The sequence below is a fragment of the Chiroxiphia lanceolata genome, chromosome 1, assembly GCF_009829145.1.
Source record: "Chiroxiphia lanceolata isolate bChiLan1 chromosome 1, bChiLan1.pri, whole genome shotgun sequence".
In the NCBI taxonomy this organism is placed as follows: domain Eukaryota; kingdom Metazoa; phylum Chordata; class Aves; order Passeriformes; family Pipridae; genus Chiroxiphia; species Chiroxiphia lanceolata.
In genome coordinates this window covers 31421961-31440135 of record NC_045637.1, presented here as the reverse complement: position 1 = coordinate 31440135, position 18175 = coordinate 31421961, and the positions used below count along the sequence as shown (strand labels likewise).

At 37.8% G+C, this 18175-nt stretch overlaps 1 protein-coding gene across 11 annotated transcripts in view; it reads right to left on the bottom strand.

The window, feature by feature from the left end:
- Window positions 1-18175, bottom strand: part of PEX2 (peroxisomal biogenesis factor 2) — a 113178-nt gene that overhangs the window by 80595 nt on the left and 14408 nt on the right. For 6 of the 11 annotated variants that reach the window (XM_032701746.1, XM_032701712.1, XM_032701728.1 and 3 more), the window contains one exon: window positions 12832-13912. In XM_032701746.1, the coding sequence (XP_032557637.1) occupies window positions 12978-13892 (915 nt within the window). In that variant the 5' untranslated portion in view covers window positions 13893-13912 and the 3' untranslated portion in view covers window positions 12832-12977. Of the gene's footprint in view, window positions 1-12831; window positions 13913-18175 lie in introns of those variants that run through there. The other 5 variants (XM_032701762.1, XM_032701790.1, XM_032701772.1 and 2 more) reach the window with 1 other exon arrangement.

Genomic DNA, 18175 nt, shown 5'->3' with positions numbered 1-18175 from the left:
TTAATTCTATATGTGGTTTAATCCTTTTCTCCATGTGGTATAACTTTAATTTGCTAAAGGAGCTGATATCTGTAATTTCATTGGACTAATGATAAAGTGCAGTATTAAACTTCCATTCTACATGTCAGTGTAACCTATATCACAGAAAGAAAAATCTTTTCCCATATATTCACTTGGAGCCTGCAGTTAGCAGGCTGATTGTTTTTCACACAGAAAACTCCGGCAAGGCATTTTAAAGGAAAAACTTAATTCAATAGGTTTTTTCAATACCTCAGTAAGAATCGGCTTTTTTTTCATTTTACATGCTGCTCTCCTCAATCCAAGTGGCTGCATGAGGTAAAATTTTCTTGTCCCCAGTTGCCAAGTACCTTCTCCTTTTTCAAGTCCTCCTTAAGCTTTTCTCTGAAATTACTTCCTCATCTTTTTATTTCTGTCCATATGTCTATAGCTTTTTTTCTCCTGGAACATATTTTTATATTTTGTCACAGGTCATTCTTACAAAACTGTGTAAATTCTTCTCCTTAGGTGTCTGATCTTACAATCTCTGGCACCCTGGGGAACAGCTGCACTGCCTTCAAAAGAACACAAAAGTTCGTAATTCTACAACAGTAAATCTTAAAATTAATAAACCACCATATATCTCTCTCTATATATTTATGTATGTATAATCTTACATATGAAGAAATCAATTTCTTCTTGGTATCAGGGTGCAATTTCTCATTTTTCACCACACTTGGATTTAGGATTGAACAGATCTGTTTGTGCTGGTTGGCACTTACTCCATAGCTCCATCTTCATGGATACAACAAGGAAAGCATGAGTAATGACAACATCAGTGTTCATCCTTTCTATGTGTACCAAAGTTATGAAATTAAGTATATGATCCTGTTCCTGAATTTAGATTTGCTAATCATCCATGTTGTTTACAACACAATTAAATACAGACATACAGGATAAATTCTGAAGATTTCTCAAGGAAAGCCCTGCATATGCTCAGGGCTTTAGGATGGGCTCAAGCTTTTGCTTTTATAATCTGCAAAGGACAAATAGGTATTTTGAGTGCCCTGTCCTCTAGTAGGTATGTCAAAATCAGTTTTTCTTTGTTGACACAGTCAACATCCTGGTCCTATGTGGTTTGGAGCCAGAAATAAGTTTGGAAAGAGCCTAGGAGATAGTCATGCTTAAACCAGTCTAGGCTTTGCCCCATTGTCCTTACACGGCAAGAACTTGAATGGGAATGAAGGGATGATTTCTGTAGCACTGTTCTTACCAAATCATGGATTCTACATTGGAAACATGGACACCAGCAGCTTGACCTCCTTTGCTTAATTCTACCAGTCACAGGAGGAAAACCATGTGGGGATTCTGCCCTGGAAAGAAATGAACTGGAGAAGCAATAAAGAAGCAGAGAGCATGCTGGGGGCACTCACAGATCCTCCTGCAGCACCAGTGATGTCAAAGTTGAAGCCAATGCTGCTTTCATGACTCCCTAATCTGACTGATGTCCTTTTTGTGTGGAGGTTGGTATTAGAAGGTAGCATGCATTCTCTGTCTGTTTTTATCTACTACTGAGCTCAGTTACAATACACAATCTGTAAGCATAATTGGAACACATGGGAACACACTCACCGTGTGAAATATATTTGAAATTACTTAGAAAGTAAGTCTCTGTGGTTGTTTATAGATATACATATAAATACACTCAGCTGAGCTTAAGCATTCAAAGTCATTTTCTTATGACGAGTAGTGAGTTTATGAACACAGATGGGGACTGTGCCATGTAGACTGTCCAGAGTAACAAAAAACTAAGGTCCTGACAGGTTTCATTTTCTGGTATAGACATAGCATAGCTGTTAAATTTCTTGAAATCCTGAATCTGATCAGGTCAACAAAAGTCAGTTGGATCTGGATTTTGCTGTTTTCTCAAACTTTGAACAAAGCTTTCTCCTTTAAGCCTTTCACCATTCATTTTCAGCATCAAATTACATACTATTTTTGTGGATACAGATACAAGATAGGGCATTGAGAAAGTGCAAACCAAGACACTTTCAATCATTTACCAGCATTGGTGAATGATTTTCAATCATTTACCATTTACTGAGGCTAACTGGGGAGGCCTCAGTTGACTGTAGGTTGGCAAACATGACACCCATTTATAAGAAAGGACGGAGAGAGCATTTGGGGAACAACAGGTCTGTCAGCCTGACCTCGATGCCAGGGAAGATCATGGAGTTGATCATCTTGAATGCCATCATGTGGCATCTGCAGGACAACCAGGGGATCAGGTTCAACCAGTGTGGGTTTTGAAAGGTAGGTCCTGCTTAACCTGGTCCTACCTTGTACTGGTGTGGCCTCACCTCAAGTCAGGTGTGCAGTTTTGGGTGTCATAATATAAGAAAAATATTAAGCTATTAGAGAGTGTCCAAACGAGGGCAATGAAGATGATGAAGGTCCTTGAGGGGAAGCCATATGGGGACTGGCTGAGGTCATTTTGCTTTTTCAGCCTGGAGAAGAGGACACTGAGGGGAGATCTCATACCAGTCTACAGCTTCCAGGGGAAGTGAAGGGGCAGGCACTGATCTTCTCTCCCTGGTGACCAGAGACGGCTGGCTGAATACAAGCCAGTAGCGTGCCTGGCTAGCCAAGAAGGCCAATGGCATTCTGGCCTATATCAGAAATAGTGTGACCAGAAGGATTAGGGCAGTGATCATCCCTGAGTACTTGGCATTGGTGAGGCTGCACCTTGAATCCTATGTTCAGTTTTAGGACCCTCACTTCAAGAAACACACTGGAGCATGTCCAGAGAAGGGTAATGAAGCTGGTGAAGGGTCTGGAGCACAAGTGTTATGAGGAGTGGCTAAGGGAGCTGGAATTGTTTAGCCTGAAGAACAGAAAGCTCAGGGGTGACGTTTTTGCTCTCTACAACTACCTGAAAAGAAGCTGTAGTGAGGTGGGAGTCAGTTTCTTCTCACAAGCAACAAGTGATAGGATGAGAGGAAATGGCCTCAAGTTGCACGAGGGGAAGTTTAGATTAGGTACTAGGAAAACTTTCTTCATGGAAACGATTGTCAAGCATTGGAACGGGCTGCCCAAGGAAGTGGTTGAGTCATCTCTGGAGATGTCTAAAAGACGTGCAGATGTGGTACTTAGGGACATGGTTTGGTAGTGGACTTGGCAGTGCTAGAGCAATGGTTGGATTTGATGATTCTAGAGGTCTTGTTCAACCTAAGTGATTCTTTGATTCTATGATTCTAAGACCAGATCTTGCTCTGGTTTTAGTTCATTGATTCACAGACACTTGGAGAAATGTTCTCTCTATGCTAAGAATAGTAGCAATGGAAAACAAAATGGGAAACAGGAGACTTACAGCCAGACTTAAAGCAGTATAAAACAACATTTACTTGTTGACTTTATCTGTGTATTTTGCTACTATCAGATTCTTCTCTAAGGGCTAAATTCAACCCCATCTTGGAGTTATTGATGAAATTAATTCTTCCAATTGGAAAATAAATTTTCTTTCAGATTCCTGCTGCTTGTCAGCTAGTGTTTTGGTTTCTTTGCTTCAGACTTCCTCCATCCCTTTTCACCTTCACCTCAATATATTCCTTTGTCTCCTTTCCCTCCTTCAGCTATCAGAATTGAATTCTGTATCTATATAACTTAATGCAATGGAAATGTATTAGGGTGGACTCTATACACTACACAGAATAGAATGAAACAAAATTGCATACACTTGCAAAGAGTAGTTTTTAGGTCCATCCTTTATTTTGTGCTCATCGTGAAAAACCAGAATTAAATTAATAGTTAATTACTAATTCTTTTAAAAGTAAACTTTAATTTAAAAATTTTTACAAAGGAAAAAAAAGCCAAGCCTGTTAGACAAAGAAAATTAGTGGCTGATTACTATGGGAAATTTCAATATTTTGAAGTATTAAGCAAGCAAGAAAGAAAGGAATGAAGGAGGGAAGAAAGAAAAGAAAGAATGAAGAAAAGACAACTATGTAACCTAGTTACATTTTGTTTAACCTCAAAGGAAGATTTTTCTCTCCTTTAAGTTACTCACTTACATGTACTTGCTATGAAATCAGCATTGTTGGTAAGTTGATAGCCTGTACAGGAAAGGAAAGAATGGCAAGCTGATTACTTTTATGGTTATTTCACAAAACTGTTGAGACAGCAAATGATATTCAATCCTATTAAAAAGACTAAGCACAGTCTTCCCCCCCCCCCCTTTTTAAAAAAATTCCTACCTTCCTTGTGCTGGGATTGGATGATATGATTCTACATATTCAGGGAGTCTGCAGAACATCTGCAATGAAATTGGTTTTCTGTGGAAAACTGATGAATCACTTACTGCCAATGACTGGAAGGAAAAGTACTTGTTTATGCCCTTATGTAATGAATTTTTATGAGGTGAAGTTTGCTGTTTATAAAAAATATACTTTCAGTTGCTGTAGATGTAAAATAATAGAATTCAGAATTTAGACCACCACATTACTGAAAAGGCAGTCACTAACAGAGTATCATCTACTTACAAAATGTTAAAAAGGGGCTTTTACATCTATAATAGAATTAAAAATTCCATCCATTTTGTAAGGTCTTACAAGAAAAAAACTCAAAGCAGGGACAATATTAACACTGTTACCTTTGTTAACATATCTTAAAATAAAATGAATACTTTTACCAAAAAATCTGCTTCAAAAGTAGATCTAAAACATTATGCTCATGACCAATTCCTCAAAAAGGAGGCAATGTCTCTCTGTAATCATGGAAAATCAATTGCATGCTTTTCCTTGCATGTCCCCTCTCTAACAACATCTTTTAAGCATGAGGTAAACTGATAGCTCAGGGGTAAGAACTGACCATTTCAATGTGAATAATAACTTTTCACAATCATATGTATCTTAAAGAGAGTTGTATGTCTGCAAATGAATTAGTGGAGCTTTTTTTGAGAATTTAACCAAAATAATTGTTTTATTTTTACATTCAAAAAGAGTTGGGTTTGATTGCTATAATCTTGTAATTACTTTTAGAATCTTGAGACATTTCATTCACTGCTTGAATGTCATTTCTTTTTGGACCCTGCCATATATTTCCAGGAATAGCTGTAGGTGACTGGAAATGTGCAGATATCTATTTTTAATGAGTAATGCATTTTGCATTTCTTTAGCAAAAGCTGTTTTGCTGTGTATGTGAAAAACTTCAAGTGCCATTTTCTTCATACTTCTATCTCCTTGTCCTGACATCTATATTGGTTCTGCAAGTATGGCTAATGTACCATTTTTTCTTGGATCAATTTAGTATATTTTTATGAAGATGAGTTTTTGCGGCACTAAGCAATGATGCAATGAGCAACCTGCACTGCTTTGTGCCTTGCCACTCATCTGTCACCTTTCAAATTGTTGCATAGTGCCTGCTGTTGCTGCTATCGGTCACAGGGATTGTGAAAAGGATGGAACTGAGAAGGCACGCTGCAGGTCCATCTACACCTTCTGCAACAGCCAGGTTTGCTTACACCTGGAGACAACCAACCAAGTACAACTGAACTGTCACCCTATTTTCCTCAATGTGACTAACAGAAGCTGTGCCGCTTGGCTAATTGCCCACCTCATGCTTGCATTTGCAGCATGCTCTGGCCATTTAAGTGTTGCTTTTGGAGCAGAAATACCATTCACCACACTGGGACCATTCTGCCCTCTGTGTATGGAATGAACAGCAGTGAGTACATAGTTTTTGCATGGAACAGGCCCTCTCTGAAATCCCCATGCTGTTTACCCTGGAGCCATGTTCCTCTAGAGCTCTGATTCCTGTGTCCAGCACCCCTCACTGCCTCCAGTTTTGCCCAATACTGATCTTTTGGGTTAATATGGAACAAATCAGGGATTGGTCGTTATTACTGGTAGTGTAGCAATCATAGAGATGGTCAGGGTCTGTTGTGGAAGCCAACCTGAAGCGATGGCAATTATCTGCTCTTTGAATCATGTGACTTTATTAGATGGGGGCAATCCATAGGATCCACAATCTTAGGTAGGAGCATGCATCAACAGAGGCTGGAGTTAGGAGTTATCAATAAATATTGCATTCACATCACAAAAACTTTTATTTTATTACAGGACACTGATTTGTGGATATTATAACTGGCTACAGCAGTCCCTCATATGAGGAACTTACCAACTTGAAGATCAGACTGAAATCTTCATCAGTGTAAAAGCATATTAAGAAGAGCTTAATTAGCCTCCCACGTAAGAGTCAATACTGCCACAAACACAGCCTACTGTCTTTGCCTGCTGCAGTAGGCACTCTCCTTTTGGCCCAGGGACTACCCTGCCCCTAGGCAGAAAACCCTGGTCCTTTCTGCCTCCTGTCTTCAGGTCACAAACAAGAGAACTAACTACACGTGGCAGGCTAGCAGCCTTGTTAGGGAATCAGGTGTATTTGCCTGAAGACTTCTACTGAATCTATAAGCTGTGACTCATTTCTTCCATTAAGACAATGTATCTCCAAGGAATATCCTTGACACAGTTATTGCACCAGAGGTATCCTTTCCAACTGTACAAACAATTTGGAGATGCTGTCTTGGGTTATTTCCTTGGTACGGAAAAGACTATTTAGGTAATATCTTTAACCAAGATGGCACAGCAGCTATTGGCAAGTGACAAAAAGCTAGGGGAGTGACAGGACACTTTGGTCAGCTTAATAACACTTAGCAGGTCTGCAGTCAGAGGTTAGACAGAAGGTTGCAATGGACGCAAAAAATGGCAGAAGAGTCAGCCTATCCCCCTCTCCTGACCTACTGCAACATGTTCTCATTAGTTCCCCATTACAGCTCTTCCAACATAGTCAAATGCAGAGCATGCACCAGACTGAAAACCTTTTGTTCCCTGAAATATCCTTGAAATATGTCCCCGAAAGTAGACAGATTCAAGATGAATTGTAGCACACTGGCCAACTTTACCATACTTTCCACCAGTGTGTTCTCTAAGAAGTAGCTGTTCTCAGGATCAGAGAAGTATTCAGCTAAGGACATTGTACTTATTAAAAACTGCCTTCAAGATATAGAACTACCTTTACTTGCTGTTGCACGACTGGCCACACCTCCTATCTAAAATAGGTCTGCATTTTGTATGCAGTGAACAGATAGTTTGAACAGAAGTCCAAAACTCCAGGTGTGCTCCAGAGAACAGAAAAGATGACTAGCTGGCTTCAGCAGATGCTCTACAATTATGCCTGTGTACATTTGTGAGTCATCTGGTCTCAGTTTCCCAGCCTGAGAGGGATCCTGCCCACAACTGTCTTTTCCCTATTTGCTCACCTTGCCAGGCTTGTGCGAGCTCCGGCCTTGGAAGTGAACTCCCCTGGAATGGTGGAAACTTAAGACTGCAATAACAATTTAGGTGGATGTTTTGATGTTGTCAGCATGGAAAGTTCTCCTGGGAGGTAGAAGGCAGGCAGCTGGAATCTACTCAACCAATTCTACTAAGAGTTTTTCCTGGGAATGCATAACGGGTGGAAACACCATTTTGAAACTGCCCCCTGGTTTTGGTTGTATTCACTGTGAGTTGCAGTATCCCAGGCTACCATACTTTTGTTATTAAAAGCAAATGACCATCAACTTTACTATTGTGGCAGTAAGCATGTGACCTTATCCTGTGTCCAGTCATGTCACAATATTCTCTTCTTAGAACAAGCCAAGACAGCTTCCTAGAAAACACACAGTAAAGTGTAATGGTTGATAATTTGTTGCTATGACTAGTCTGTTCACAAGAAGAAATATTAAAAAGCTTTGGAACCTTAAACTGAATGAAATTTTAAAGTGAACTCTAGTTTTTCACTTTGCATTTTAGTCTCATAAATACCAAAGTATGAAATCACCCACTGAGTAAGCATAACTACTCTTCAAAAGAAAAAGGCAAACTTCAGGACCTCCTGTTAAAAAAGTACAATTTATTTGTCAACTTGGATTTCATATGAATGATACATCCCAGATAACAATTGTAGTAGTATTCTCAAATAAGGACATTCATTAGATTTTTAGGAAATATATAATATATCTCTTATGTTTCTTCACATCTTATCTTCATTAATGTTGAGATCATCTTTGGCCATCATTTATGGAAAAATGAAATATTTCCAGGTAATGCAGAAATCAGATACTATCGTTCTCATTTTTTTTACAGAATATTTTTACACAAAATACTGCTTTTAAGTCTTGCATAGCATTACTTAAATAAAACCTCTCTTAAAGTGTATAGAGTAGAAGGAGTGGTGGTAGCTTGTGGAAGCAAGGAATCAGATTTCTCTGACTCCTTTCAGCTGAATGTGCCCTGAATCACACTGTGGCAACTGGTAATTCTCATTCAAATGAAGATGTGAAAAGTTTTCAAGTATATTTATAATATAATCGATCTCTTTCAGTTACCACTTCATTTTCTGATTTTCGATACAATTAAAATATTCATGCAGTACACAAAGATGAACAACAGAGCACAAAGAAAACTGGTAATACAAGGCTGTAACTCCTATCCAAGACTGAATAAAAGTTCTGGTCCTTTAGCTTCCTTAAATTCTAGGCATTTATCCTTTTCACCAATGAGTACTCAGAAGTACATTCCCATGGTAGCTGAGCACTAAAATCCTTTTGTTTGGAGATTAAAATTCCAAAATAAATTTTATTCCCTCTACTGCAGGAAGCATTGCCAGATATAGTAGCACATAAAACTAATTATCCCTTGATTAGCCTACAAATTATCTGATTTTTTTTCCTGTAATATCTTCAAGTAAGCCTTTTCTGCAGCTTATATATCACAAGACACAACAAAACAGAATTACAACATAAAAAAAGGTATATATTTAATTTTCAAGTGCTATAAGGAAGATGCTGAATATTGAAGTCCTAAAAAGCTAACTTGCTGCAAGTAGTTTTTCAATATGTAAGTTGGAACCTTGGTCTCGTCAATCTCAGCTGTGACTAAACTGAGCAAAGGTTTCACCATATGGTAGATTAAAAAAAATTAAATAATTCTTTATCTGACTAAAAGAACTACTCTCTTCCCAAACCTTCTACTACTGTGAGATGCCTGGTATCTGCTTACCTGCATGGGAAATAAAAGAACTAAACCCCCACCTTAAGATCTAGGATCTTATGGTAACACAAACTGTTTGGTTATGACACAAGAAACAGACTTTACAAACTTGGTCAATTCTATGGGCTACAAACCCAACACAGTGATGAGGAGGTGCTACATTAGCAGGCCAATGCTCTGGTATAATAAGTCATCAGAAGTTAAGTATCAAAAGTTCACTTCCAGAAGAAAAACGGTGAGGTCAAATGCAATATAGGACAGCTGGCAAAAACTAGCTGTACAACAGAGGTACTGAACTGCTGGAAACAGGTTTTGTACTGACAGTGTACCTGCATGAAGCTGCAAGAGACAAAACAAACCTCAAGAAATTCATACAGATTAGGAAAATCAAACAGTAGGACAGAGAAAGGTGAAATGAAAAAGGAAGATAACATTCTTTAAATATTCTGAAAAATTAAACATTTCTAAATAGGAAAGAAGCTAACTCCTATCAAAGAAGGACACGACACCTAACAGAGGCCACTATAGAGAATCCATTCTCCTTTGACAAAATATCGCACTGTGACTTCAATTTCAGAATAAAGAGAGTTCACAGCAAACAAAGGTCTACTATGATTCTAAGCTACAAACACTGGATTTTGGATGCAAAAAGATCTTAATTAAGGTTAATTAAAGACAGAGGTAGCAGAAATGCTGATGATGCTTTCTGGAGACACTAGACCACCTCGAAGTCAGGGTTGCTAATACATTTCTTTGGGAAAAGGTATTAAGTGATGAGGAGGGACAATTCACACAAAATGTCTTCAGGATCAGGAAGTGAATCCAGGATACTCTCCAACTGTCTTGCCAGTTTTGATTCTTCTACCGAAGGCAGATTTGCTCCTGCTGTTTCCAATTGCAACAGAAATAACAGAAATATGGCAGGCTGCTAATATACACATTTGACGGCTAATAACATTGCGGCACAGTATGTGGAAGCAACTGCTCTGAAGTCTCTGTTGACTCATAGAACAGTAGCAGAATTAATGAAGTTTTGGGATGCCCAAAGATAGTTACAAACTCACGAACTATATTTAATTGCATCAGATGAAAGCGAAGTGTGTCACTCTAAAGATCAAAACCTAGAATTTAAGATCTTCAAACAAATAGGCCGGTGGGTTGTTTTAATCAGAATGTAGAATGTAATAAATCATTTCATAAAAGTAGATCAAAGATATTGGATCAGTCGTTACCATAGTATTTTTGGGACTGACTATTGATGATAGCCAATCAAGAACACAGCCACCATAAAGCTATTTACTCAAATCATCTGTATCAGTTTTTGAAAATGTAAGAGTCAAAAGAGGATGAAATGTATTTTTGTGTTAATGAGACTCTTCTGGGTAAGACTTCCGGCTAAAAAAGAACTACAAAAAATAATCTTATAAAACCAGGTTGAAGAATAAAAGGATAAAGTGTTAGAACAGTAACACCACTGCAAAGCCAAATAAGAAACCAAATAGTGAAAGCAAAGAGCAGGAAAGCTACCTATTTTAATGCATCAACATGCACATAACTGTGTTTGAACTTTTTTTCTGTGTGGAGGTGAACTGTTAGTGAGATTTGGCATCCACCTTGACCACATCAAAAAAAGAAGAGTGTCAATTCCCACAGACAGCATCTTGTGAGTAAACAGTTTTCTCCAGTGTCTCAGACTCAGAAGAGTGCAAGTTACCCTTGGCAGCTGCTACATTCCAGTGAATGATGGACTTCATCCCTCAACTTTGTAGTAGAAGGTCATATATATGTCACTGAAGATCAGAGACACAGTTGCCTGAGGAAACTAGTTCAGTCAACTCATAAAGGTGTAAAAGGTGCACGGTATTTGCACCGGAGGTGGTTATATCTTCTGTAGGCACATGTTAACTATGGGGTATTTACCAACCTACCAGCTGGATCACAAAGTTTATGGTCTATTAACAAGAAAACAATTCATCTTACATCTTCTCTTTTTTTAGTGAAACACCACACTGGGAATAATAAATAAACAAATTTAAAATTATTCTTTAGGCACGAAAAGAATGACTGTTCCACTGAATCCATCTACTAGCTAAGTTAGTAATGGCACAAACTTTTACAACAAGCTTGAGAAAATACACAAAATGGGTAAGAGTTTACTGGATGTCCTCTCTGTCTTTGAGGGAAGTATACAGAATGCAGTGAAGAAGTGGCAGGCTGATAAACCAGATCTAAAAACAAATGATTTACAACACAGGAGTACTAAACTGGGATCAAGTAGTCTGAGAGAGAGTAGAAGAGCTGCTAAACTTGTCTTCTTTGCTTCAGAGCCAAGCTGGTACTTGTAGGAGACCAGAGGAATGGCTGACTGGCTCAAAACAACGAGGTGGGAAGCAGTGGGGGAAGAGGGTGAGCTCTGAGTAGGTGGGCTGTGCACTGCTCCCCCTGTCGCCTTGAGTCTTCTCACACTGTGGTGCGCAGTGACTTTAGGAAGTCAGCCACCCATCCACGTGGTAACAGGGGCAGTCGAACGCATGGACCCACCAGGAACACTCTGGGTCTGTGCAAACACACCCATGAGACCTCAGTTCTGAAATCAGCATGAACTCACCTGGGGAAGGACCCCAGCAGACCAGAACAGATAAAAGGATGGTGACACATGCATGTGGCAGTAGGGCCTACCCTGATAAGGCCCAGAATCTGATCAGAGAATGCAAACAATGCAAGCTATCTGTGATGAGTTACCAGGGGTGCCATGGTAATGTTTTTGGTGTTGAATTATGCTAAAACCAGCCTGGTTCACCATATTCCAAACACAAATCCTGCTTTTTAAAGTTGGATGTGACAGATAAGCTGGTAGTTGGCCTGCAAATTTGCGACTAGCAGTCAATCACTTTTATACTATAAAAGTCCAGTCCCCTTTCATAGAGTCAGGTTCTTCTAACATAACTCTTCTTGGGTGTATGTGCAGAGATTCCTCCCTCGGGCTGGGGATGCCCCCCAAGGATATTCCTTGAAGTTGAGCAAAAGAGATCTCCCCACAAGTGCTGGTATGGCTGAGTTACATTAAATCTCTACTTTATAATTATTTCTTTTTGCTACCCTTAATATAATTGCTTCAAGAATGGCTTCAATATAGAGCGCTGTCCTATCTTATACTATACTACTAGTAGTTTTAGCATTTATATTGTATAGTAAATAATTCTGGTTAATATCTTTGTCTGATCATTTGTAATAATAAATGATTCATTTTATATATACATTCTTGGTTTGCCATCATTAAAACCTGCAGGACAGAAGTGGTTCCATCACACCTCTATAATTCCTTCAATTTAAACCACTGACAAAATCCAAAGCTAAGGTTGGATACTTTCTGCACCTCATGACTCAACAGCAGGGCTTCTGGATTTAAAAGCTGCTTGAGACTACACTGCATCCTAGGGTGGTGATAACCTACCTTCCTCTCTCTTCTCTTACCTTCATCTCCTCAAAATATATTGTAAGCCAGACCAAAAGATTCCAGTAGATGCCTTGTTAAGTACCTTGTTGTGTCTGGATGAGTTAAAGATTACCAAGTTTAAGCCTGTCAAGTGCCTTAATCAGTCAGAATGTTCTACAGTTTGCAAGTAAAAGTTGTTATTGAACCTCCTGAGAATTTTGTTGTTTCTCCCATGCACCGCCTGGAGTAAATCCAACCACCTTCCCCTAAACCCGCCAAGCAGACAGGGGCATCACAGCACTGTCACTCAATAAAAAACCTAAGAGTAGGAAAAAGTATACGTTACGACAAATTACAGAGTCTCCAAAACCATCTTTAAGCTTCCAGTAGCCTCTGAATTCTTCCATTAATCTCTTCAATATATTTCATGTATTGTATAAAACAAAATCAACCGCATATCAGACATGCAATTCTGTCATTTCAATTTTATACTTCAGTGGTTGAAGAGTGTGTACCTCTGAGCCACATTTAGGACATGTAAAATACATATCAAATAAGTAGTTACTTTTAATACAGTAGTAACAAAAAACATGTGGACAGCCTATGGTATGAGGCATGGTAGGCCATTCCCCACACAGTGAACATTCCCTGCAGTGGCTTGCTAATGTGTTTTCACTATTGGAAAGACCTGCAATAGGCAAACACCAAGAAGAAATTTTAAGTTTCAGTTTCTGTACATTAATAAGTGGCAGTAGATAAATCAGAAATTCAGCAAAGCCATGCCATAAGAGCTCCCTGTTCATGTATTCAAATCCTACCTGACGAACACTTTGCGGCTTGCAAAAAACTGACCTAATTCCTAGAATGCGTTCTGTAAGTGTTGCAAATGTTCCCTTCCGAAGAAAAATCAGAAAATTTAGAACTCCGCAAAGTTTTAGAAGTCCAGCTCCAAAGCTAATGTAGCTCTTAATTTTGGAGAAAGACTGTTGTTGACGATTGCTAAATAAATCATAACATCTTTCTTCCAACCATCTTCCACCAACAGTGAAAATAAGATACCATAACTTTTGTTGTTTGCTCAGAGGTTGGTATTTCTCTGTCTGAGATAAGTTATTCTTGTATTGAATATTCAGAATACCCTGTCCCACAGTTGCATTCTTGGAATAGATAGTGAATCGCCATAATATAAGACATAAAAATGCTTTTACTTCTGGTTCAAAGTGAGCCAACACCCCTGGTTTAAATCCATGAAAACAGTTTGTAAACTGGGACCACACGAGTTGTTCCAACGCTTTGTTTAGTTCAAGAGCATCAAGTTGACTTATTCTGAGCACAGGATTCACGCCCTTTTCATTTCCAGTGCTGGAGGCCATTTCTTCAGAGAAAAAACTTTCTAGGAATAAAACACAAATAAATTTCACTGTAATGGAGCATTTCTTATTTCTCGTTTTATTAAAGATAACAAAACTGTAATACACCAGCAGTAAATAAATATATTCAGAATGCTATTATTTGTTATTAATGTTACAAATCCTTTCAAGAAGCTTTGCATTAACAGTAAGAAATTTCAACTTAAAAGAAATTATATTTGACTATTTCTCATAAACAATATTTGGATTTGGTTATAGAGAAGTGTTCAACATCTAGATATTTAGAAAAATCCACCAATTTAGTATTTCACTGTATACATTTAAAAAAATATTGCAGGGCATAACTGTAATATTCAACTGGACATTAAAATAGACCAGAAAGAATTTTATGGTGTTGTATGAAAAAATTGGGAAAAGGAACATATTAACTAAAAATCTAGAAAAGAATAGTGGGGAGGACAGAAAATATACTAACATGAACACTTCAGTAGTTGCCTCTGAAAGTATAATCTTAGAAATACTAACAAATTTAGGATTTACTTTTTTAAAAGTGCTTCCTTTAAATGTTATTGTATCTGGAATTCTGTGACTAAGAAAATAAATGCATCCAAATGCAATAGCAAAATACAGATAACACCTGTTACGCTCTGGATTTTAAGCCACAAGCTGCCCAGAGTAGCTACATTTATTTAAGACTTTTTAAAAGCCTTTTGGTTCGTTATTACCTCGAGTTCATGTCCGGAGAAAACGCTACTACGCTTTCATTAAGAGAATTTCTTTTAATTTACTGACAGAAATAAGACATTTTGGTAAAAGGTTTTACAGGAGTAAAATACAACCAAGAAAAGCATTTCACTAAAACACTTGACACAGAGACCTAGTTTACAGAAAACCCCTTTAAACTTCTCCTTCCTCATTAGCAGGCAAAACAGGGCTGAAAGTAGCACAAGGCCACCTCCTCCGGACAAACAGCTTTGGGGTTCATTGCATCAACTCAGACAGGTCAAAAAGCCAGCATACAAAGGCTGTACACCCAAGCCTGTCTCACTCACACTGTTCTGTAGCAGATACCAAAGCACAGGAAACATTTTTCAGTACTACTCAAATAACTTCACTCCTCTACTTTATGATCAAAGGGTCAATTCAACCCTTACTAGATCTTACAGTATCACTTCAAGAGCTTGAGTGCTGACGATTATCCATCCTTCTACCCCTCATCTTACCCCACTACCATTTTAGGAACCAGAGCCTCTTATAACCATTTGCTCTGGAACCTGTCACTCTGGTTTAGTGTTATTAACACATAACCCCTAAAAGTCTAATGTCTTCTTCATTTTCTCTTCTACTCATGTTCTGTTCAACTTGTTTCAGTGTTCTATACAATTCCCAAAACACAAAATCTCCTTTAAAAAACCTAAAGTTACTCGAAAGGGACATCTTATCAAACAACTTCCTTGATCCATCTACTAAGACAATTTTCCAACATCAGTTCAACCATCTTTTCCAGTTGTGTTCCATTATCCCACGTGCTGTGAGAAATTTCTGTTGCAGATTTCTCTTAAGTAAGGTAGACTAAATTTGTAGAGATTTTCCCCCCCATTACAACCATATTTTCTAAAGAAACCTGAGCAAGTGAGGAATGGGTCATCAGGAACTTTCTGAAATCCAAGGAAAAAGTGTCGAATACATAGGATTATGATGGATCATGAAATACATGAGAAAGTCAATGGATCCTTATAGGCTGGGAGCCTCTATGACTGTATACCTACCCACTTTGAAAAAAGGATACAAGGATTCTGGTAGGCAGAAAGCTGAACACAAGTCACCAGTGCATCCTTGCAGTGTATTAGTATGGGTATAGCCAGCAGACTGGAGGATGTGCTTATTACCCTCCACTTGGCATTGTTGAGTCTACACCTGGGATAATACCTCCAGTTTTGCCTCATTTCTATCAATAGTACAAAAGAAATGTCAGCAAACTGAAGAGCCCAGTCACTAATACCATCAGGGAGCCCCAAGACCTGATATATGAGAAGAGCTTGATTGTTCAACTTGAAGATAAGGCATCTAAAAAGTGATCTATGAGTAATCTTCCACTGCCTAAGGGCTGTAGTGAAGATTAAGTCAAACTTTTCTGTGAGATGAAGTGAAAGAGAGACAACTGTGTGTTAAGTTGCTACACAAGAAATTCCAATTGGACATAAGGAATTGTCAAATCCTTGCTGTTTTAACTCTCTTATTTTAAGTAGTTTAAAACCTAAGAACTCAGAATCATAGACCCAGTAATGAAAGAGACAAGTATCAACACTCAAATATATGATAAACTCTATGTGATTAACTTATTATATAAATACATTTTAAGACAGAATAGTAAAGACTACTACTTGAAAGGTTCTCTGTTGATTTTATACTGTCACAGATATTGCATAGAAAAAAACTGAATGGCCTCCCAGAAAAAGAACAAAAAACTAATACGATTCTTTCTTAAATAACCTATATTTTGTCTGGTTTGGATTTTTTTTAACCAAACAAATAAACAGTTGTACAGTACATTGCAAAACAAAAAAAATAATGATTGTATATCACTAGGGAAAGAGGAATTTCTGCTGATATATATTAGTGCTGTTATTGAGCATTGTACAAATTATGAATGAATATATTTTATTTGGAAACATGTTATTGACAGAAATCTATCAATAGTAATGTGAGTATTGTCAACAGCCTGTCAATATTAATGTAATTATAATTAAGGTGATAACATGGATTTTAGCTATAATACCAAGTAACATCTCCTGCATTGCTGCTATCAATATAAGCATTATTACTGACCTCTTCTGGAACTATCAGTATGAGATGTATTACCATCACGGACATCTGTCAATGCATTCCGCCTACAAAAATTCTACATTTAAATTTACAGGTCTGTAAACTTTGCCTGCAGAAATATACAAATCCAAGTAACCTCTTGGGTGCCTTTTTTTCCACAGGACTATTCCATTGTGGATAAGTAATCAAGGGGTTTCTACTATCTCAGAACTACTGCAATTGCATTTCCTGCTTTTCTAGCATAATCATTAAAAGAAAAATCAATCTATATGCAAAAGCCTCAAAATAACTTTATGATTTGTAAAAACACTTTTTGGGAAACCAAATAAAAATATATTTACTAAATGACAAAAATAACTGTTCCTTACTGCTCCAACTCTTTTAGATGATCTCTTCCGTGCAGCCAAAACATGTATTCGGAGCATTATACTTATGCAGGGATGGAATAGACCACAAGGGACTACCAAATCCTAACTCAGCACAAACACAGGCTCAGGAATATATTGACAAGAAAGCTAATTCCACAGTTTTTCTAAGTAGTTTGTTCTCCAGTGTTTTATCACTCTAATAGTTACAAAGAATCTTTTTCTCATGTTCAATCTAAAGCATCTTTATTACAAAGAAGGATGCTTTTCATTCCACAGCAGAAAACAGTAACAACAACAGAGAAGAATTTCCATTTTGTTGCACCTTCTCAAGAGCAAAAAGCAGCAAGGCATGCGAGGGGACCAACTATGCACAGAGGATTTGCCAAACTAGACAATATCCTCTTTCCTACAAGATGCCTGGTATGATCCTCCAGAAAAACCAAACCAAACAAAAAATCCAAACAAACCCCACAAATAAACAACTCTACTCTTTTCCAGTAGCATATTAGAATTTACCTTGAGGTCTAGTATATCTTCTTATCTTTTTCTGTCACTTTTCTCTCTGAATAATTATTTCCTGTTTTTGATTCATGTATTTGAGTTTATCCTGTTAAATGCAGTGCTTCATACTTGCCTGCATTGCTTTTCATCTTGTTGATTTTCGATATTTTCTCCAAACCCATCAAGAGTTTTTTGGATTCATATCTTATGTTGAAAACAAATTTTAAACCCCTCTCTGGCTACTATCCTGAGTAACATTTCTAAGTATGTGTTCTCTCCATCATCCAACTCATTAATGCCTTTTCATCTTGACAGGGCACTACAGATAATTACTCAGTAGAGGCAACTTTTCAACGTGATGCTGATAATATCAGCATCTAATGGAGATAGCATTGATACTACATTTCCTTAGTTTGTCTATGTAGGGAAAAAGACTTTGTTAAAATCAAGCTGTATTTTACTTAAAGTTTTCCTCTTCCTAAACTTGTGATCCTTTTTAAGAGGAGAAACAGACTGAGGTTTCTTACAAACAGGTCTCATCAAATCATACTGGCTGTTTTACAATCTCTCTTCTACCCATTATTAGATACA